General features: G+C 35.5%; 1 protein-coding gene across 2 annotated transcripts; it reads right to left on the bottom strand.

Moving 5' to 3' along the window:
• Positions 1-225: 225 nt before the first annotated feature.
• Positions 226-23,373, bottom strand: LOC123560002 (zinc finger protein 846-like). 2 transcript variants are annotated; one of them, XM_045352201.2, is made up of 6 exons: positions 23,290-23,373; positions 17,033-18,642; positions 16,564-16,669; positions 15,716-15,822; positions 1,862-2,008; positions 226-1,553 (listed from the first exon to the last, which is right to left on the bottom strand). In XM_045352201.2, exons 2-6 carry the CDS (start codon positions 18,596-18,598, stop codon positions 1,113-1,115), a joined length of 2,367 nt encoding a protein of 788 aa, XP_045208136.2. In that variant the 5' UTR covers positions 18,599-18,642; positions 23,290-23,373; the 3' UTR covers positions 226-1,112. The 2 variants fall into 2 exon arrangements, with proteins under 2 accessions (XP_045208136.2, XP_045208137.2); XM_045352202.2 differs by having other exon boundaries at positions 23,194-23,328.
• Between the last annotated feature and the right edge of the window lie 227 nt (positions 23,374-23,600).

Here is a 23,600-nt window from a genome sequence, read left to right as displayed (position 1 = left end):
TAACTTATGAAATAAACATTCTTCCTACTTTTACTAAATCTAATGCATATTTTTTTCACTCACTTTACCATTTTTCAACATTGTATACATATTTCCTGCCACATTTAGTAGAAATGAACTTGTTTACAAAAAGTTTTCACCCAAACTGAGAGAAAAGAATTAAAAATGAACCACATGACAGGCACCCTCTTTCTGGAGTAAATGATATGTTACAACAGTTACTAGTTTATACGATTCTTACTGCAAGTAAAGCCCTTATTGGCATATACTGGCGGTAATAATTTTTTGGTTGTTATATTGGCCAATGCCGATCCTTTGAAAAACGAGACAAAATCATCGACTGTCCTTTTCAAAGATGCACACTGAACAGCTGGAAACTCGAGTTTGTATTTTTTTTAACCAAAAGTGGTATACATGTATGAAACATACCCCTTGGAAGTCCTTTCTCTAAAACTAATAATTGAACTTAAAATTAGTACGATGGAATCAGTGTAATCGCATCATATTCTAGATAATTTTGTTAAATATAAATATTTAATGTTTAGTTAGAGCAGATTTGTCCTTCACAATAACAGATTCAATTCAAAGATATAAAGTATTATTGCAATTTTCCTCAAGGTTTGCTGTTACAATGAATATCTCAGGCATGGCAGGCTTCACTGAAGCACAAGTTTATACTGTATCCAGGCTTCCCTGATATGCTCACCAGGCTTCCTTGATATGCTCAGTTCATACTGTATCTGATATGCTCAGTTCATATTGTTTCCAGTTTTCCTGATATGCTCAGTTCATACTGTATCTGATATGCTCAGTTCATATTGTTTCCAGTTTTCCTGATATGCTCATTTCATACTGTATCTGATATGCTCAATTCATACTGCATCCAGGCTTCCCTGATATGCTCAATTTATACTATATCCAGGCTTCCCCGATATGCTCAATTTATACTATATCCAGGCTTCCCTGATATGCTCAATTTATACTATATCCAGGCTTCCCCGATATGCTCAATTTATACTATATCCGGGCTTCCCTGATATGCTCAATTTATACTATATCCAGGCTTCCCTGATATACTCAATTCATACTATATCCAGGCTCTCCTAATATGCTCAGTTCATACTGTATCCAGAGTGCAAAAAACTCGATAATAAAATATTTGGCACAATTGGTTGGGTATGAAGATCAATCAGCTGTGGCTGACTGTTAACAGACTGTGACTGTGAAAATTCATGTTTCAGATTATCAGATTTAGAACCAGACTGTAAGCTAACAAGTGACTGGTTGTGTACACTGTTGTGTACACTAGTCTGGTTCTCAGTCTGACAATGAGAAACAGACTGGTTTAAAGCAAGATTTTGTGTTTCACTGCTATCTGAGTTTGGACCAAAGTGTGTCCTTAGGTGTGTTTTCAGCAGAACGTTCTGTTTATATCCAATTCCACACACATGGCATTTATAGGGCGTTTCACCAGTATGCTGTCTCTCGTGGGTTTTAAGGTTCCAGTTTTGGGTGAAGGCTTTTGTACAGTAACGGCACTTGTATGGTTTCTCCTGAAATGTATTGATTTAAACAATATGGGACTGTTCAACTAAATTTAACTAAAGTTCAAGATCACAAAAACAACTTCTAAATGTAAATGTATAATGTATCACATTATAAATACAGTTGAAACTTGGTATCTCGAATTCTAGGGCACCAGAGCATTTTACTTAAAGATAACCTAAATTCAACTTAAAATGATACCCAGGGCACATGTTTTCTGGACGGAACTTAAAAATGTCTTCAAGACAGCCGGAATTTTTAGATAAGGGATATCGAGTTTCAATGGAATCTACCTTTGTATGTATACAGAACTTACCTGTGTATGTATACGGACATGTTTTTTGAGAGCTCCTCTTGCAGCAAAGGTCTGCTGACAGTACTGACATGTGAAAGGTTTCTCTCCTGTGTGAGTTCTCAAGTGTCGGGCCAGACAACTGGCGTTACTGCTTGCAAATGCACATACCTGCAATATAAATGCCTGTTAAAGCTTTTATGTACATAACACTGACTAATTACCAGTCAGAGGTGTAACTGTTTTAAGTTATGTAACCTATTTCAGTTACTTTTTCAAGCATTTTATAACCTGTATTAGTTATAAAATATAGTTTAAAACTCAGGTAAGTTATTCAAAAAAAGTCTTTTTGCAGTTCTCACAAAGAGACCTTTAAAGTGAAATTAGTAGCAAACTGTGGTTAATCAAATTCTCTTTCAGTCTGATCATGCTGGATAAGCATAATGGGATGTTAAGAGTTTTCTAGCTTTAAAACTTTTGCGTTAAACTTTATCAGCCTTGCATAAAAAATTTTACTGCATAGCTGGAAAGAAGTTCAAGGATTCAGGAAATAATTGCATTAATCTCATTCAGAATGAGGAATTGGCACAGGAGGGCTTTGTAATATTTTATGATAACTGAAACAAGTTATGAAAGTACTTAGCAGTAACTCAAATGAGTTATAAACTGCGATAACCTGAAACAGTTACACCCCTGACTGATTACCTAGGAATAAACATGTCTACTTAGATGGATCAGTAAGCTGCAAACTTATGTAGCTATTACACATAGTGTTATAAACAATAAAAGATTGAAAATATCAATTTTAACTATAAAATTTTACAAAATCATCAGCTGGGCTTGTCAAGCTGTATTTCAGCTGCAGTCCTACTAAAATGTCCAAGATTTCAATTTCTCCCAGAATTTCTGGTCAGAGGGTTAATGATTGGCGTGAAATTATAATAACATGGAATGCCAGAGAGTTACAAATAGCATCTTTAGATTGGCTTTTAATAGCCCTATCAAATTACCGGCACTCTTCTCCTTGGCCAGCTTATAATATTGAGATGAACATTAGGTCAGGTGGTTTTATTGCATGAGGAATCAAGAAAAAGATACAATTGTTGTATTTTGAATGAAATGTTGAAGGAAATTTCACACACTTGAAATTCAAGTAATACATATGAACCTGTGAAAGTTAATAAAATTAATCTTTACAATTAGCAGTTCATATTGGAGTTATAGTTTAAAGGCCCAGTAATACTTTGAATGTAATAATTACAAACAGCATTTATTTTACCTAGAAAGTTATAAACTTTCTGACGAAATTGGCCTTTATTTGCTCAGAACATAATTTAGCGTTGCTTTTTAAAAGTTTAAATTATAAATCTGAAATATAGCATGTTGTATTTTATTTCAATGATATTGCAAAACAGAGAGAAATGTCTTCTGTATGTATGAAACCCATGATTACAATAGGTAACAGTTGAAGCCCTGCTCCCGTGCAACCTTTTAATCTTGAATTGTCACTGAAAAAGCATGAAAATCCTAACTATGAACAGTGACTGCTGTCAAAATTAAGTCTATTTTATATAAAATTATATATTAAATACCTGTGGTTTTGCGTGCTAAAGTGTTGCACGTGGCCGTTACAGCTGTTGCCTATTGTAATCATGGGTTGCATACACACAAAAAAATTTGAATAGTAGCGGAGCAGGTCTTTTACTGTTTTCTATGAAGAGACAACTAAAATTTCACAGAAAAATATATGGTAACATGCTGTAGGTTAATCTTAAGTGTTACTTGACCTTTAGAAAAGAAAACAATCATGTCATGATTATATGAAAAAAGCACTGCCTCAACTGGGAATCGATCAAACATAACATTTAAAAAGAACTGTCTGATAATGGCACGGACCGTAGGACACACTTTTCAAGTCGACAGTAAATATATCATTTGGTATATCGCATGTTAACGAAAATGGATCGATCCCGATTTTTATCGCTTCACTCAAGATCTGTTCGCTATCAGTTTAAAGGTACATTTAGAAATAAAGACAGAACTGCCCATAGTTGTACTATTGTGCAAGATGTGGTTCATACAAGTAATGTTGACACTAACTAGGCACAAGGAAAAAGCGTATTCTTTCAAACAATTCATGGTAAGACGCTCTTTACACGTGCCAGAAATACACATTTTTTTAATTTGATAGTATGTACCTCATTCTGTACATCGCATGTTACAGTAACCAACAAACAGAGCTGTCCATAAGACAGCGCGCTCCACTATTCGGGGATTTGACAGTAAAATGAATATATGTCTGAATAAGAGGCCTACTTCAAAAGGAAGATACACCAGGGAGCATAATTCCATCAAATACACAAATCTGAGTTATTAGGATTGTTACAACACATGCAGATGATGATGATGATGATAAAGATATGTTTTGAGTTTCAAGTCACTATCTTATATAGTACCAAAGTTATATCCAGAAAACAAAGTTTGTAAAAAATTTAAGTGTAAAAGGGGCATAATTCAGTCAAAAATACAAATCAGAGTTATGGGGATTGTTACCACACGTGCAGATGATGATGATAAAGATACATTTTAAGTTTCAAGTCTATATCTTATATTGCATTAAAATTATATCCAGAAAGCGAAGATTGCAAAAAAGTTTAAGTACAAAAGGGGTATAATTCTGTCAAAATCACATTTACAGTTATGGGGCATGTAGCCACACATGCAGATGATTATAAACAAATGTTTTTAATTTCAGTCTGTACATTACATTTTAAAGTACCACCAAAGATATGTCTATAAACGAAGTTAACAAGAAAATAATTCAAAGTATAACTTCTTGGTAACCTTGACCTTGGGTATGATGGGCCCAACCCCTGCACATACTTTGTTTGTGTGCTGGACAATGTGTATGTGAACTTACAGTATGATATAAGCAAAAGTAACAAAGATATGACAGAAAAACAAAGGTTGCCAAAAACCTTTAACCTTAAAATAACCCAAGTATAAGACCTGGGTGACCTTGACCTTGGGTATTTATAATGGGCTCAGCCCCTATACATACTTTATTTGTATACTGGACAATGTTTATGTGAAGTTACAGTAAGATATAATCAATAGTAACAAAGTTATGACAGAAAAACAAAGGTTGCCAAAAAACTTTAACCTTAAAAATAAGTATAACAGCCTGGTGATCTTGACCTTGGGTATAATGGGCTCAGCCCCTACACATGTATTGTTTGTATACTGGACAATGTTTATGTGAAGTTACAGTAAGATATAAGCAATAGTAACAAAGATATGACAGAAAAAACAAAGGCTGCCGAAAAACTTTAACCAAGAAGGGTCATGCCGACGCCGGAGCGAGTAGTATAGCCCCCCTATTCTCTGAATAGTGGACCTAAAAAGCATGTTGTAAGTGGAGAAGAAACATTTATAGACAAATAACTGCATTAGACTATGTTGTATGTAAATATCGCGGTACTATAAGTACTTTAGTAGTTACAGAGATATGTACTTTGATGCAAAATTTTAACCAGAATTTTCTAAATACAAAAAGGGCATAATTCTGCTAAAAGTCAGAGTTACGGGACATAGCCAGTGACGTAACATTATGACATTGAAGACATGTGTGAAGTTTAAATTGAATATCTTTAGTAGTTACACAGTTTTTAACTTACACGCAAAAATTAAACTGAATTTTTCTTTAAGTACAAAATACTTCTGCTAAAATGCATGGGAGCATAAATGTCACTATCTTCTCAATATCCCCTATTTTTGTACAACCAAAATATTTTTATAAATTATCGCATAATTTCATAACTTTCCCACAGGAATGGTCAAATGCCTTATGTGTGTATTCATTCTGTAAAAAAAGTCCCTTAATTGATCTACCTCTAATGCTTTGCAATTTATTGCAAGAGCTGTTGTAAGTTTTCTCATCACAAGGTACAAAAATTGCAAAAATTATATGATGTGCCTCCTATCAGTATAGCAAGTTACAATAACCTACCATGTACTTCTTATTAAGACTACAGTTTCTTACATTTGCATAACTAGGTAAAAACAAAATGCATGCATTTTCACCTGATGTTTTTCATAACATATAGAAAGTTTCATCAAAATTGCATTATCTTTTTTTTTTTGTACACTTATTGAAACAATTAGAAGGACATTCTTGTAGACGGAATTAAGTCACCTAAAAGAAGTTTTAATCACTAAATAAGAATTAGCGAATAAATTGAATTCAATATTATGTATCGTTTCCTGTAGCAGCATAAGTACCGATTCGTATTAAAGCATGGACAGACAAACTGATAGAAGTAGTAAAACTATAAACCCTCTAGTGAAACAGGTAGGGACTAATACTAATTTTCTTAGTTTTATTGTGTATAATAATAATAAAACACTTTCTCGAAAATAACTGTACTGTACTTCTAATTGTTTTTCCAGATAAATTTTGTTTCAAGAACAAAACTGATAAAAACAAAAAATATATTATTACTCACCTGTAAAAAAAATATGATTAAATTTATTTTATAGCTCTTTGGAAATGATGGGAAAAAAAACATTCCCTGCTTTGTAGACAACAATATAAGACTTCTATAAATTTCTGCTGATTAGTAAAAAGGCATAAAACTTGTGGTCGGTAATTCTTGTAAGATAAGGTCAAATAGCAGGTAATTAATGTGAGGATGTCGGCCAGCACAGCAGGCCATGGAGATTTATGGGATATTAACAGTTACAGATTATTTGCCTAGCTGAATAGCCCCTGCTAGATTTTAGTAACCTTCTCGGACATTTTGGTAGGACTGGCTGCATTTCAAGTAGTTTTATCAGTTAGAAATTGTATTATTCTTGTAGTCAGACACAGAAACAGACAAAAAACACGATGTCTGAGTTTAACAGCATCTGTGAAATTATTTTGAAAAAAGAAGACAAGTGTTTCCTGACAGGAAAATTTCAAAAATTTCCACTACATAAAATAAATATGGGTAATGAGTGTGGGGGTTGGAAGGCGGGGATGTGGCAACGATGTCACAGGCCGTAAGACAGCCAGTGCTCAACTATTTGAATCAGTGTCACAGAAGTAGGAATATTAATCTAATGTTAAACTATCAATAGAGTTTCAACAATACTTTAACCAGAACTTTTCTAAGTCCAAAAGGGGGCATAATTTGGCCAAATGCAGGCCAGAGTTATGGGACTTTGTGCTATCAAGTAGTTTTACAACTCCGAAGACACATGTAAAGTTTCAATTCAATATTTGCATTAGTTTTGGAGACAGAAACTTGCATGCAAATTTCTAAGGTCAAAAGGGGGCAAAATTTGCACAAAATACATGTTAAGGTTATGGGACTTGACCCAGTGAGGTTGGTAATTGACCTAGAAAAAGAAAAAATAAGTTTCAAAGTTATAACTTATATGGCTTTAAGTAATAGCTACATGTACTTGCATGCAAAATTTTAACCTGGACTTCCTAAGTCCAAAAGGGAGCATAATTTGGCCAAAAAGCAAGTCAGAGTTATGGGACTTGATGCTATCACCTAGTTTCATAACCCTGAAGACACATGTAAAGTTTCAATTCAATGTCTGCATTAGTTTTGGAGACAGTAACTTGCATGTTAAACTTTAACCAGGATTTTCTACGTCCAAAAGGGGGCATTATTTGGCCAAAATATATGTCAGAGTTATGGGACTTGACCCAGTGAGGTTGGTAATTGACTTAGAAAAAGAAAAAATAAGTTTCAAAGCTATATGCCTTTAAATGATAGCTATATGTACTTGCATGCAAAACTTTAACCAAAGTGTGACGCAGACACGTACACCAGGGTGAGTAGAATAGCTAGACTTTTCTTCGAATAGTGGATCTAACAAATGTGGGGGTGGTTGAGATAAATGCGGGTAGGAGCATGAAAGGATTGTGCAAGCAGTTTGAGAGAATATGTATTTTCAAACTTTTCCAAATAGCTATATAGAGAAAATTAGTTCTGCCCCCTGATGGCCACGTTTTATAATGAAACAGAATGACCTAAAGAACTTCGGTACAGCATTACCTGTTTATGAGTAAGAAGGAGCTTTGGTGTGAAATTATCTTTAAATCAGGCTAGCGGTTTCCAAGGAACTCATTTTAAAAGTTTTTCCTTTTGGTTGCCATGGCAATCAGAATTCTACATGGATGACCTACATTTGAAGGAATCTGAAAGGGGACCACACAAGGAACATTCCTGTGAAGTTTGAAGTTTGATTGAAATTGGCTTGGTAGTTAAGGGGGTGATGTATTTTAAAGAATTTGTGGACAACAAATGATGGTCAGACATTTCTCACTATGAGCACTTCATAGTCTGGTGAGATATAAAAAAAAAAACGAGCTGTCTGATGACAGCGCGCTCGACTATTAGAAGAATTGACTGAAGAATGGGGTCAAAATATTTCCACGGATATTCAGACAAAAGAAATAAATAGATTAGACAAACAATGTTCCTATATTACTTTGATTTCGATAAGTCTTGCACTAAATGGCAATATATGAGCCAATTTCAAAGTCCAAAAAGGGCCATAATTCAGTCAAAACAGTTATGTACTCTTGCCTACAGATGTAAATCATAATGATAAGCAAGTGTTCAAAGTTTAAAAGCCATATGTCAAATAGTTTTGACAAAACATGGACTTGTATGAAAACAGAACCAATTTCAAAGCCCAAAAAGGGCCATAATTCAGCCAAAATAGATGACAGAGTTAATATGTTCTCTTTCCTACAGATAGAGACTATTATACTAAACAAGTGATAAAAGTTTCAAAGCCATATGTCAAACACTTTACAAAAAATATGAACTGGTACGAAAAACTTAACCAAGATTTCTAAGTCAAAAGGGGCCATAATTCAGCCAAAATCCTTCATGGAGTTATGTACTCTTGCCTATAACTGGACATGGTGATGGTAAACAGGTTTTGAAAGTTTCAAAGCTTTATCTCAAAAGACTTTGTCAAAATATGAACTGGTATGAAATATTGACCCAGATTTCTAAGACAAAAAGGGCCATAATTCAGCCAAAATCCTTGATGGAATTATGTGCTCTTGCCTATAACTGGATATGGTGATGGTAAACAAGTGTTGAAAGTTTCAAAGCTTTATTTCAAAAGACTTTGTCTAAATATGAACTGGTACGAAAAACTTAACCAAGATTTCTAAGTCAAAAGGGGCCATAATTCAGCCAAAATCCCTGATGGAGTTATGTACTCTTGCCTATAACTGGCCATGGTGATGGTAAACAAGTGTTGAAAGTTTCAAAGCTTTATCTTAAAAGACTTTGTCAAAATATGAACTGGTACGAAAAACTTAACCATGATTTCTAAGTCAAAAGGGGCCATAATTCAGCCAAAATCCTTGATGGAGTTATGTGCTCTTGCCTATAACTGGCCATGACAATGGTAAACAAGTGTTGAAAGTTTCAAAGCTTTATCTCCAAAGACTTTGTCAAAATGTGGACTGGTACGAAAAACTTAACCAAGGTGTGACGCCGACGCTGACGCCAACGCCGACGCCGACGCCGTGGTGAGTAGGACAGCTCTACTTATTCTTCGAATAGTCGAGCTAACAAGCAAATCTGATGAAACAGCATCCCCACTGAATAACAGTTGAAAATAGTATCAGGCTTTAGGTAAAATACATTTCATGAATCACTATAGAATGAAGTATTACAATGATGCAGCTGTTGAAATTTGCCTCACAAGTGTGACATAGTGGGTTTAATTCTGGTTATGATAATCTCACAAGTGTGACATAGTGGGTTTAATTCTGGTTATGATAATCTCACAAGTGTGACATAGTGGGTTTAATTCTGGTTATGATAATCTCACATGTGAGACAAGGTGGGTTTAATTCTGGTTACGGTAATCTCACAAGTGTGACATAGTGGGTTTAATTCTGCTTATGGTAATGGCAAATTTGTTTCTTAAAGATATCCAATGATCATCTTTCATTAAAATATTTTATTGTCTGATACTAAATAGTAAATTTTCAGTGAACACACCTTTGAATTATAAGTGGTACTGCCCAAATTAAATGATGGATGAGTCTATTTTAGAAATTTAGCAGGGTAAGGGTTAAAATATTTTATCGTCTGATACTTACTTCAAATACAGAAATCCCTCATCAAATGTATTAACTTTACTAAATATATCAATGAATTGTTTAATTAGAGCTAAAATTATAACAAATGTAATGCAGTAACAATTGGTTGTTAAAAAACTTTTTTAATGGTAGCGCACATTTATACTGTGTTAAGCTATACATGCATTCTGTACTATCATGAACCTAGTGCAAAGTATAGGCACTGGAACTAAAAATAGAAACTTCAAGTAGGCACTATCTATTTTAGATATATGTTTAGTTAACTACATCAAAGTACACAGTCTGAAAAAAAATATTTAAGATATCATTTTTTGAAAAAAAAATACATGTATATGAGCTGAAAAAAATTATCCTGGGTAAAATATCTGGAAAAAATGGACACAACTCTGCTAAACTTTTATTGTATGCTTAGGTGGCTGTGTACATAGAATCTCATGCAAACCATGCACTTTTTACCTCTAGGCATGAATAAATCATGCCTAAATACTGTAATGGTCAGCATTTTGAAAAGAAAAATATGTAAAGATCAAATTATTTAATGCCCTTGGGGAAAATGTGGCAATTTTGTACTCAAATTTGTCAACAAACAAACAATTTTTTAAACAAGAGCTGTCCGTAAGACAGCCAAGCTCGACTATTCGAAATATTGTCCTAGAAGCAGGAAAATATTACCCAAAAAGGTTAAATATCAAAAGAGTTTTAAGTTCAAAAGGGGGAATAATTTGACCAAAATGCATATCAGTTATGGGACTTGCTGCTATCAACTAGTTTTATAACCCCGAAGGCACATGTGAAGTTTCAATTTAATATCTGCATTAGTTTTGGAGATAGAAACTTGCATGTAAAACTTTAACCAGAATTTTCTAAGTCCAAAAGGGGGCATAATTTGCCCAAAATACATGCCAGAGTTATGGGACTTGATCCAGTGAGGTTAATAATTGATCTAGAAAAAGAAAAAATAAGTTTCAAATCTATATGCCTTTTAGAAATAGCTGTATGTACTTGCACGCAAAACTTTAACCAGAATTTGCTAAGTCCAAAAGGGGGCATAATTTGACCAAAATGAAGGTCAGAGTTATGGGACTTGCTGCTATCAACTAGTTTTATAACCCCGAAGACACATGTGAAGTTTCAAATCAATATCTGCATTAGTTTTGGAGATAATAACTTGCATGTAAAACTTTAACCAAAATTTTCTAAGTCTAAAAGGGGGCATAATTTGCTCAAAAAACATGTCAGAGTTATGGGTCTTGACCCAGTGAGGTTGGTAATTGATCTAGAAAAAGAAAAAGTAAGTTTCAAATCTATATGCCTTTTAGAAATAGCTGTATGTACTTGCACGCGAAACTTTAACCAGAATTTTCTAAGTCCAAAAGGGGGCATAATTTGGCCAAAATGAAAGTCAGAGTTATGGGACTTGCTGCTATCAACTAGTTTTATAACCCCAAAGACACATGTGAAGTTTCAAATCAATATCTGCATTAGTTTTGGAGATAGTAACTTGCATGTAAAACTTTAACCAAAATTTTCTAAGTCCAAAAGGGGGCATAATTTGCTCAAAATACATGTCAGAGTTATGGGACTTGACCCAGAGAGGTTGGTAATTGACCTAGAAAAAGAAAAAATAAGTTTCAAAGCTATATGCCTTTAATTGATGGCTGTATGTACTTGCATGCAAAAACTTAGCCAAGGTGTGACGCCGACGCCGACGCCGACGCCAGGGTGAGTAGAATAGCTAGACTATTCTTCGAATAGTCGAGCTAAAAATGTTAAAACCCACAGAATTTTAAAAGGTAAAATATGTTGAGAAAGCTGTTGCTGGAAAGAGAACGATCTCTGCTTCCCATATATATGTGTCAAAGTATGGGGAAAATATCCAGAAATATGAGAAAATCAAAGAAAACAATTTCAGGACTGTTAGATGCATGACTGTGTTATCCTGTATAGCAGGTAACACAGATAGCTTACTTAGCTTCTATTACACTGATATAAAATGGACATGATTATGATTGACAAACAGTGTTCACTCAACATTAACCTCTATAAATAGACTGTTTCCCTTGTGTAAAGAGGGCTTAGGGTAAGGGCTATATTCATACATACTCACACTTGACTCATAGTTGGGTAAGTATCACTCAAGTGGGCATCGAGTAGACCTTGCGGGAGTGTGAGTGGAGTTTGAATGTAACATTCATAATTAACTTTCGGAATAACAGCTTGAGTAATGGTTTCATTGTACACAATAAATTTAGCGGATTATAACTGTTTATATGGCAATAACATCTAAGGTATGCAAAAGTGCTGATCTTTATTTTTGTAGTCGGAAGTTGTCATCTTATTGCTTGTCTGTATGTTTGTACACCCATCCATCCATACATCCATTTGTTTTATAATACATCCTTCCATCCATCAGTCCGTCAGTATACTCATCTACATTAGCAGAATGAAATTTTTACTTAAAAAAAACACGAGTTTAATTTTCAGCTTGTTAAATGTGAATATTTGTTACTAGGATGTGTGTTTCTAGGAGTAACTGATGAGCCCTGATAGGTTATGTTTTGTAGATCTGCAAATGTATATATAATTTGCCTATAGGCTAGCAATTTTTAAAATAGTTTGCATCAATTTACTGTCTATTATTTTTGTTGTTGCATTTTCATCGTCATCAACAAATTGTTGACACTGTTATCATACCTTTAAATGAATTAAAGATTGTAAATTTATCATCTAAACTTGCATTTTGATATTTGAGAAACACTAAAGTGTCCCCACGACCTCCCTCAACAATCACTCACTCTCGGGAGCTGACTTGACTTTCATTCACCTTTATGAATGCAAATCGCATCTTACCCAAGTAAAGGCATTAGGCAATTTATCTGAGTGCACTCAATGAGTGGAGCTGGAGAAAGATCTATGAATATAGCCCTAAAGTCTCTACAAAGTAATGTTAATGTACCTAAACTTGTTAATTTCATGTTTGCGCAATTGTTCATTTTTTTCAAATCACATATGTTCTTTTAGCAACACACAAGAGAATGTTTAGACATAAAGTGCAATAGAACAAGAGCTCGTCGAACACGAAATGCCCCCCTTGATGCATTCAGTAATTGCACAAGGAACAGAAATTATATGCTCACTGTAAACAAAAATTCTACCATTCTGGTTTAATCTGACCTTGACCTTTAACCTATTAACCTAACAAGAGATTACAGATTGATCTTGGCGCCATCCACTGAGCCATTTTTGAATGTTCCAAATTTCAAGACTAGCTCAAGGTCAAAATCAAGGTCAAATTTCATTTAGGTACAAAACAATGTGTATGTGGTCCAAATTTGACAAAAATATGCATGCAGTCCAAATTTGAAGCCTGTACCTTCAAAAATGTGAAAATAGGTCACTAGGTCAATCTCAAGATCAAAGTTCATTTCGGTACACAAAACTATGCATGTGGTTCAAACTGGAAGGCTGTAGCTTGAGAAATGTGAAAGTAGGTCACTAGGTCAAAATCAAGGTCAAATTTTATTTCGGAACACAAAACTATGCAAATGGTCCAAATTTGAAGCCTGTACCTTCAGAAATGTGAAAGTAGGTCACTAGGTCAATCTCAAGATAAAGTTAATTTCAGTACACAAAACTATGCTCGTGGTTCAAATTTGAAGGCTGTAGCTTGAGAAATGTGAAAGTAGGTCACTAGGTCAAAATCAAGGTCAAATTTTATTTTGGAACAAAAAACTATGCATGTGGTCCAAATTTGAAGCCTGTACCTTCAAAAATGTGACAGTAGGTCACTAGGTCAATAACAAGGTCAAAGTTTTTTTCAGTACACAAACCTATACATGTGGTCCAAATTTGAAGGCTGTAGGTACAGAAATGTGAAAGTAGGTCACTAGGTCAAGATCAAGGTAAACTCATGTCAAGGTTCATCTTGCCACTCAAAACTATACATGTGGTCCAAATTTGAATGATGTAAGTTATGGACATGAAGATTCTAAGTTTTTCCCTATATAAGTCTATATGAACCATTTGACCTCTGAGGCAGGGCCATATTTGACCCCAGAGGGATAACTTGAACAAACTTGGTAGAGAACCACTAAATGATGCTACATTACAAAATACCAAAGCCACAGACTTTGTGGTTTGGACAAGAAGTTTTTCCCTATATAAGTATATGTAAACCATGTGACCCCCAGGGCGGAGCCATATTTGACCCTAAGGGAATAATTTGAATAATCTTAGTAGAGGACCACTAGATGATGTCATATACAAAATATCAAAGCCCTAGGCCCTGTGGTTTTGGACAAGAGGTTTTTCAAAGTTTTTTCCTATATAAGTCTATATAAACCATGTGACCCTAGGGGTGGGGCCATATTTGACCCCAGGGAAATAATCTGAACAATCTTGGTAGAGGACCACTAGATTTTGCTACATACAAAATATCAAAGCCCTAGACCCTATGGTTTTGGACAAGAAGATCAGAAACCATTTAACTGTTCCTAGCCAATGTGACCTTGACCTCTGACCTAATGACCTCAAAATCAATAGGGGTCATCTGCTGTCATGGCCAACCTAACTATCAATTTTCTTGACACTAGGCCCAAGCGTTCTTGAGTTATTGCCTGGAAACCATTTTACTGTTCCTGGTCACTGTGACCTTGACCTTTGAAATACTGACCTCAAAATCAATAGAGGTCACCTGCTGGTCATGACCAACCTCCCTATCAACTTTCGTGATCCTAGGCCTAAGCGTTCTTGAGTTATCATCCGGAAACCGTTTTACTGTTCAGGGTCACTGTGACCTTGACCTTTAACATACTGACCTCAAAATCAATAGGGGTCATCCGCTGGTCATTACCAACCTCCCTATCAACTTTCATGATCCTAGGCCCAAGTGTTCTTGAGTTATCATCCGGAAACCGTTTTACTATTCAGGGTCACTGTGACCTTGACCTTTGACATACAGACCTCAAAATCAATAGGAGTCATCTGCTGGTGATGACCAACCTCCCTATCAACTTTCGTGATCCTAGGCCTAAGCGTTCTTGAGTTATCATCCGGAAACCGTTTTACTGTTCAGGGTCACTGTGACCTTGACCTTTAACATACTGACCTCAAAATCAATAGGGGTCATCTGCTGGTCATTACCAACCTCACTATCAATTTTCGTGATCCTAGGCCCAAGCGTTCTTGAGTTATCATCCGGAAACCGTTTTACTGTTCAGGGTCACTGTGACCTTGACCTTTGACATACTGATCTCAAAATCAATAGGGGTCATCTGCTGGTCATTACCAACCTCCCTATCAACTTTCATGATCCTAGGCCCAAGTGTTCTTGAGTTATCATCCGGAAACCGTTTTACTATTCAGGGTCACTGTGACCTTGACCTTTGACATACAGACCTCAAAATCATTAGGGGTCATCTGCTGGTGATGACCAACCTCCCTATCAACTTTCATGATCCTAGGCCCAAGCGTTCTTGAGTTATCATCTGGAAACTGATAGGTCTACATTCCGACCGACCGACCGACAGACCGACCGACCGACCTACCGACCGACATCTGCAAAACAATATACCCCTCCTTTTTCAAAGGGGGGCATAATCAATACATGTATATCCACTGCTGTCTACTGACTTGTCTCCCTGGCCAAATATGTACCCACTTGTGAGTGCTGAGTGCTGACAGACGGATGGACAAACAACATGAAAACTACATGTATATTGCCTATCTCTAGGGATAAATGTTTTTACCTCACAAACAAATGGTTTTTCTCCTGTGTGTGTTCTCCTGTGCCTCTGTAGACAATGGTTGGATACAAAACTCATATCACAGTAATCACACTTGTGAGGTTTGATACCTGTTCAAAAAAAAAATACACGTTACCCATAGACAAACAGGTAAGGTATCAATCTGCATAACCAGATAAATCAAAAATATAATCCCCCTCTTAACAAAGGGAAGTAACTATTGATAAGTTTGCTGTGCTCAACTGTTCTGTTCAGTCTCTCTTATGATATATATGAAAAATAATTGTATCATTTTCATCAGTAATTAGCAAAAAAATCTTTACAACACTCTTTATTTCTCTCCAAGTTACTTCCCTTTAATCATGACTCGTCATTTATGTAGCTATTATGTTTTGTAAATGTAAATGTAAATTTGTGTCAATGATATTCCTTCACAGTTCATGAACTTCCAACAAAAAATTCTCTGACATGCAAAAGAAGCAGTAACTTCTTGAACTGAAATGTCCTTAATCGTGTAAACAAAGAAATACAAATTTTTAAATTTTTACAATCTATCAACCTGAGAAATAATAGTGACATAAAAATGATCCAACCTACCACGTATAGTATCAAATGAAAAAATGTGTAAAAAGATGATAACTGACTAAATCCTAGGTGCTCAGGTAGCTCTTAGAAATCAAGCATACCTGCATGACTTTCTTTTGACAATTTTGAAAAATTAATTTATCTTAAATTTTCATGACAATATACAAGTACAAAAATGTCAAACTACTTCCATTTTTCTTTCGTAAAATAATGTAGATGCACACAATTCTACCTGTAGCTTATCCCAATACAAAATGTTACCCTACCTCCGCAGTGTTTAACATGACTCAACATCAGGTACCGGGCACTGAACGGCTTCCCACAAAACTCACACTGCAAGGTCTTCTCTGTTGAATGTGTTTCCATGTGTGCCTTAAAGGAAGTCATTAACACATGTACAAATGAGCCGCACCATGAGAAAAACAACATAGTGCATTTGCGACCAACTCTGGAACCCATGAAGGGATCTGGCCAGTTTTCAAAAGGAACCGAGATATTATGGTCAATAACCAATAAGGGATTTTATTCTAACTTTGTACATAATGAAAAATCAGAAAACAATTTACAGGATATGCTCACAGTTGGACAAATCTGACAAAATCTATACCAAATGGTAAAATTTATACCAAAATTTTGTAAAATTATACCAAATGGTAATATTTTTGTTAAACTGTGCCCAAATACATCCCGTATGAATAATAAAGATTTAACGTTATTTTCTTGCTTGCTATTTACCTTCAGTTGACACTTTCTTGTAAATTCTTTCTTTGGTACACAGACATCACAAGCAAAAGGTTTGATTCCCTTGTGTACAAGATAATGACCCTCCAACATGCCTTTTGTAGACAGGACTTTGTCGCACAGTTCACAGCGGTGGTATCCGCGGTTGTGCACCGTCCTCCTATGCTCGATTAACTCATCATCTGTTGTGAAGTGATCACCGCACAGCTGACACAGATGTTCAACATCTGAATGTTTTGCTTTGATGTGATGACGGAGGTACAATTTTTTTGAGAAACTCTCATCACAAAGCTTACAGGCAATTTTGTCATCTAACTTTTTTATCTGAACTTTTATTTTACTGCTTGAGTTTGGTTTTCTGTCCTTCTTTAGGAATGAACTCCTTTTATCTTTCCTTTCTTCTTGCTTTATTTTGATCGTCATTTTCAACTTTTTTAGCTTTTTACTTCCCTTCATTTTGACCCGATTTCTTTCGTTCCGCTTTTTACTGCAACCTTTTCGTCTTTTTTTCGGACTTTGGTATATGGAATCTTCTGGTTTATATTCATCAGTATCACTTCCAGATCTATCCATGTTACTATCTGGGATATATTCAGGGTCACCTTTCTCCAATTTAATTTCTGAATCATCTTCATTAGTTAATGTCTCATTAACTGAATCGATCATACTGGTCATGAAGTTATCCTCTACCTTTTTTGAACGAACAGTGACCTCTCCATCTCTGCCGCTGGGAAAACTTTCAACACTTTCTTCTTTATGTTTTGAATGTTTTCCATCCTTTTTATTATCCTCAGTTTGAGTAGCTATGCAACAAGTATCAAACTTTGGGTATGCGGTTTTGTTGGATTGCGAGTAATAATATGATCCATCTTGATTGTGTGTTTTTATATGAGTGTGTAGTTTACATATTGTGTAGAATTTCTGCTTGCACCCTCCACAGCTAAACATACTGCTAACATTGGTTTCCTCTACACAATTAACACAACTTCTACTCGTATTTACAGTATGTAAACCAGCTGATAATGAATTATATCTTGCTCCCTCGGTCTTTTCTGCAACTGACATGTTTATAACGATGTTACCATGGTTTTGTATCTTAATGTCTCCCGAGAGAGAGCCTTCTAGATGTTTACTAGATGAATAACCTGACTGATCACTACCTGTAGTAGGCTCACTGATTTGCAATCCATTATCATTAAATTTTGTCCTTGAATCAAAGCCACCAATTGGATTTCTAACATTTGTATTTACTGGAACACTTCTATTAGTCATATCTACACCCACTTCTCTGAAAGTGTTCAAACACTGTCCCAAGCTCTTGCCACTGTATCTGACAGAGCTTCCTTGTGGAAAGACAGAAGGATTAACTGAGCTGTACGGAAAGCCACCAGAATGATATATGGGTAAAGTAGAAAATGAAGGTGATCTGTCAGAGACCAGTATGTCAGGTTCTGCTATATTTGCACTTCTAATCGACTCTCTTCTTTCAGAAACTGGTGATGTTTTCTCACAGTCCTCGGCAAATGGGACATTGGAAAGATGGCTATGAAAATTCTCCATGATTGGTCCTCACTGCATGTACATGAAGCCGTCCTACCCGACAACTGCAAAAGAAAAGAACAGTTAATTTTAAAAAAGCAGACTATATTGTTTACCTTTCGGTAAAGACAAAAAGTATTTTCAACTTTCAACTTACTAACTCTTTTGTTTTTGAAAACTTGTACTAGTATTTATATGTGAACTTCTTTAAAGATAACTAGAAATGTGTCCATGGGACACAGATGCCCCCACTACATGACATTAAAATGACAATTTTTTCCCAGGTCAGGGGCCAAAAATGACAATTTTTCCCCAGGTCAGGGGCCAGAACTCCTACAATACTGAATGAATCTGGATGCGAAACCCCAGGTGCACAACTGCACATGCTGACCAACATTCCTGTAAACTTTGGTGACTCTAGGTCAAATACTTTTGAAGCTATGCACGACACAACATTAAAATGAACAATTTTTTACTAAGTCAGGGGCCATAACTCCTACATGACTGGATGAATCCGGATGCAAAACCCCAGGTGCACAACTGCACATGCTGACCAACATTCCTGTAAACTTTGGTGACTGTAGGTCAAATACTTTTGGAGCTATGCGCGACACAACATTAAAATGACCATTTTTTTACTAAGTCAGGGGCCATAACTCCTACATGACTAGATGAATCCGGACGCGAAACCCCAGGTGCACAACTACATATGCTGACCAACATGCCTGTAAAGTTTTGTGACTGTAGGTCATATACTTTTGGAGCTAGGCGCGACACAACATTAAAATGACCAATTTTTACAAAGTCAGGGGCCATAACTTCTACATGACTGAATGAATCCGGATGTGAAACCCCAGGTGCACAACTACACATGCTGACCAACATTCCTGTAAAGTTTTGTGACTCTACGTCAAATACTTTCAGAGCTACACGTGACACAACATTTTCGGAAGGACGGACGGACGGACGAGAGCAAATCTATATGCCTCCCCCAAAGTGGTGGGGGCATAAAAATCTATACTAAATCATGTTTAGAAGTCTAAACTAGATGCACGTGCCTCCCACTCCTGTCACTGTACATGGTTCCATGACTATAGATGAAATATCTTCAAGTCATATGCATTACAAACTTTAAAGAACTTTATGAGTATTTTTCACTAAGTGAAAGACTATAACTCTGGCCTACCTGAGTGAAAGCCCAAAAAGAACAACAGGTGCACAACGTCACATGCTATAAAATAACCTTCATATTTTATGACTCTAGATCAAGTACATTTTGAGACACATGGAAAACAACTTTTTATTGTTTGACTATGTCAAGGGCCATAACTCTGGTCTTGCAAAGTAAAATAAACAGGTGACTGAGTATTGCAGTGGCAATACAGAAGTCCCCTACTGGTGACCTTGACCTTTAACCAACAAAAATAGATCATGTGTTGACACATTGTCTCATCATTGGGAATGTTTGTGTGTACCACTAAGATTATCCATAAATGCATATAAGTTATGGAGCAGAAACAACTTCAACAGTGACCTTGACCTTTGACCTACAAGCATAAGTCATGTATTTGCAAAATTTACATATTGCCCTCTATTCACATACCAAGTTTTATGAACCTAGCTTGAACACTTTTTGAGTAATTTCAGAATGCAGGTTTGCGGACGGACAGACAGACGGATGGAGGGCGTTCCTACTTCTTTCATTTGTTTGTATGTTTGATGTTTGTGTTTAGTTGCAGGAAGTAAATGTTGGATGCCAAGTGACTATAACACAATTCAAAAACAAACAGTATGGCCAGCATCATCATTAGTAAATTTTGCTGTACAGAGTAAGGTTGCCTAAATGCTACACCTTTCTAATACCGACACCTTCTTAATACTATTACTAAACAATTAGGAAATGACAACTTCCTAATAGTGACACCTTCCTCATACTGAACAACTGAAAGTTGACACTTTTATTAATTGTAGACAGTTTGTTTTCAATACCTAATTTTCTGTTTTCATTGACATTTTTGTGGTATGTGTGTGTGTTTGGGTTCAGCATCTTTTTGAACAATTTTTCAGTCATATAAATGAAGGTGTCTATTTGTAGCAGTGAGCGAAATGCCCGACTTTATAGTGCTGCCTCACAGGAATATCATGCTGTAGGCATGTGACATGTAACGTTATTCACATATTTAGCATGACGTTGCCAACGACCTTCCTTACTAAAAGCGGATGCTCTACAACTAGGCTACCAAGGCAGTTCTTTTGGTGTTATATAGTGAGCACTTAAAAATAGCCAAAACGATGAGTGTATTAGAATTACAGATATCCATTAAAAAGAAAATGAAACTTGTTAAATTTTCAACCATTAACTATTACAGCGCATCAGGTTTCAGATCAGCTGACTTGTGCAGAACCATGTCAATCTATTAACTTGAAAGAAACATTTACAACTTAAAAATGTTTCATTTGCAGGATTTATCTTATAATCAAGCCATTATCATCCACTGTCTTACAGGTTAATCTCTGCAACCACTGACTACTACAAAATTAATGCTTCTTTCCCCCCAGGACTATAGTCCTATGGAATAATCTTCCACCTGACATTCCCTTCCTTCCAACCCTTTAGCAGGTCAATGTCGCTGTTTGCAACATTGAACACACTTCACAATAACCTTGCTCTTCACCCCTGTTTTTATCTTTTAAAAAAAAAATTCCTTTCCTTTCCCTTTTATTTTGGCCCGATTTCCTTTTATTTTCTATTAACAATCTTCGTGGCTTGACATGCAAGAAAGTGTCTACGTCCCTGTAAAGGGTTAGACAGTATTGTAAGATAGATAGATAGATAATCCAGTAATACTTTTCGTTCTTTTTCCCTAGTTCTGGTTACCATAACTTAACTGACGCTGTTTTTATTTTCTGATGGCTGCGTCCATTAAGTTATGGTGAAACCCCATTTGGTTAACTAACCAGTGCTGAACTGCAACATCTAGCACAGTCTCTTGTGAGAAACTGATGTCATGAAAAAGTTCAGAGCAAGTGGTTATTTTTGAAAAACAAGAATGCTGATCAAAATTTTGCATATTTATGAATTTAGTTGAATTATAAACATAATCATTTTCAACAAAAATCATGCAAAACATACCTAAGAAGGTTTAAGTTCTCAGAGAAAGGTCAATAAATAACGATTCTATACTGCCTATTCGTTTTCAAAATGAAGAGTTCCCTGATCTGTCACAACTGCAATGGCGGACAAAATATTGCTGGCAGCGGTACCCATTTGAAACTTGTGTGTATAACTTGTGTTCAAATTGTGTTGCATGGACTACTTTATGTCAGATCAAAAGAAAAATTGATTAGAAATATTTTAAAGTAAAAGGTGAGTCCACTGCATTTCATTTCATGAAATTGTAGCACGACAGACTTCTGGTATGATTTCTGGTTAGGTTTTGATATGGGATTCGTTTCAGACAGCATAATATCATCTTTGGGCTGAATTTTTTTAGCTACCATTTCCCTACATTTTCAACAGACAGATATTAGAATCTAATTTCATATTAATCATGTCATTACAGTTTGTTCAATACATGAATGACAACTACCAGCCACAAGAGCTGTCACAAGAGACAGCGCTCTCGACTATTTCAATGCTAGATAGTGAAACTGGGCACATCTGAGGAAGCTGGAGCTGTCACTAGAGTGTTTAATGACTCCAATAAGAATGAAGATATTGGCCAAGAGCTTGAGTCTGTGTCAAAAATATTAAGTAATAAGAGAGATAAAGAACATTAAATAAGTATAATTCTAAGCAAAAAGGGGGATAATTAATGAAATATTGGTGCAAGAGTGATTTCTGCACCTTGTGTCATATGATGTGGGTCATGCTGTGGAATAACAACTTCAAGTTTGAATCAAATCCATCTAGTAATAACTGAGATATAATGAAAATGCAACAAAATTAACCTGAAAGTAAAAAGGGGGGATAATTCATGAAATATTGGTGCAAGAGTTATGGCCCTTGTGTCATATGATGTGAGTGATGATGTTGTATAACTATTTTAAGTTTAAATCAAATCCATTTAGTAATAATTAACTGAGATAAGAGTGAAAGTGCATCAAAACTTTAACCTGAAATTCTAAGTATAAGGGGGGCATAATTCATGAAATATTGGTACCAGAGTTATGGACCTTGTGTCATATGATGTGGGTGATAAGATGGAACAACTATTTTAAATTTGAATCAAATCCATTTAGTAATAACGAGACAGAAGTGCACTTTAACCTTAACTTCTAAGTAAAAAGGGGGGATAATTCATATAATATTGGTGTGAGAGTTATGACCCTTGTGCCATATAATGTGGGTGATGATGAGGAATAACTATTTTAAAGTTTGAAACAAATCCATCTAGTAATTAGTCTAATTACAGAGTAAAGTGAATCAAAACTGTAACTAAAGTGCGGACGCGGAAGGACGCAGGCGTCGACGCCGGTGCCGTGTCACGTAGGACAGCTCTCCATACTTCGTATAGTTAAGCTAAAAAAGTAATTACACTGTCCTAAACGCCCTAGGCTATTATGAAGTCCTACAAATTGGCCATAATTTGTTAGTCATATCCGAATACACTTACACTTAGTATTTCTTTGCACAGTAAATACTACTGTGTACATTGCTACTTAACTATCAAATTAAAATGGCTTTTATATTCCAGAGACACGTTACTAACCTAGTTACTTGAAATGTTTCTCTGTAATTTATAAATTTATGATATTGCATTGAAAAACGGGCACTGACTAAAATTCGAATATTTTCAACTATCATCGAAGATGCTGTATTTCTTATCAAAATTGGTAAATATATTTAAATTTAAGTACACAAAATTAATTATTAATCTTTTATATATCTACTGTAAAATCAATTCACGTAAAGTAACTAAAGTTAGTCTAATGGGTTGATACGCCTTGTTAGCTCCTCTTAGTAGGGAATAAAACCCATAGTCACCCGTACCGTTTCCTTATCGTTACGCCCCGAAGTAAC

This window comes from Mercenaria mercenaria, chromosome 10 (genome assembly GCF_021730395.1).
Source record: "Mercenaria mercenaria strain notata chromosome 10, MADL_Memer_1, whole genome shotgun sequence".
NCBI lineage: Eukaryota > Metazoa > Mollusca > Bivalvia > Venerida > Veneridae > Mercenaria > Mercenaria mercenaria.
Note: the sequence above shows the minus strand (reverse complement) of the source record. Positions and strands in the feature narration are given on the sequence as shown.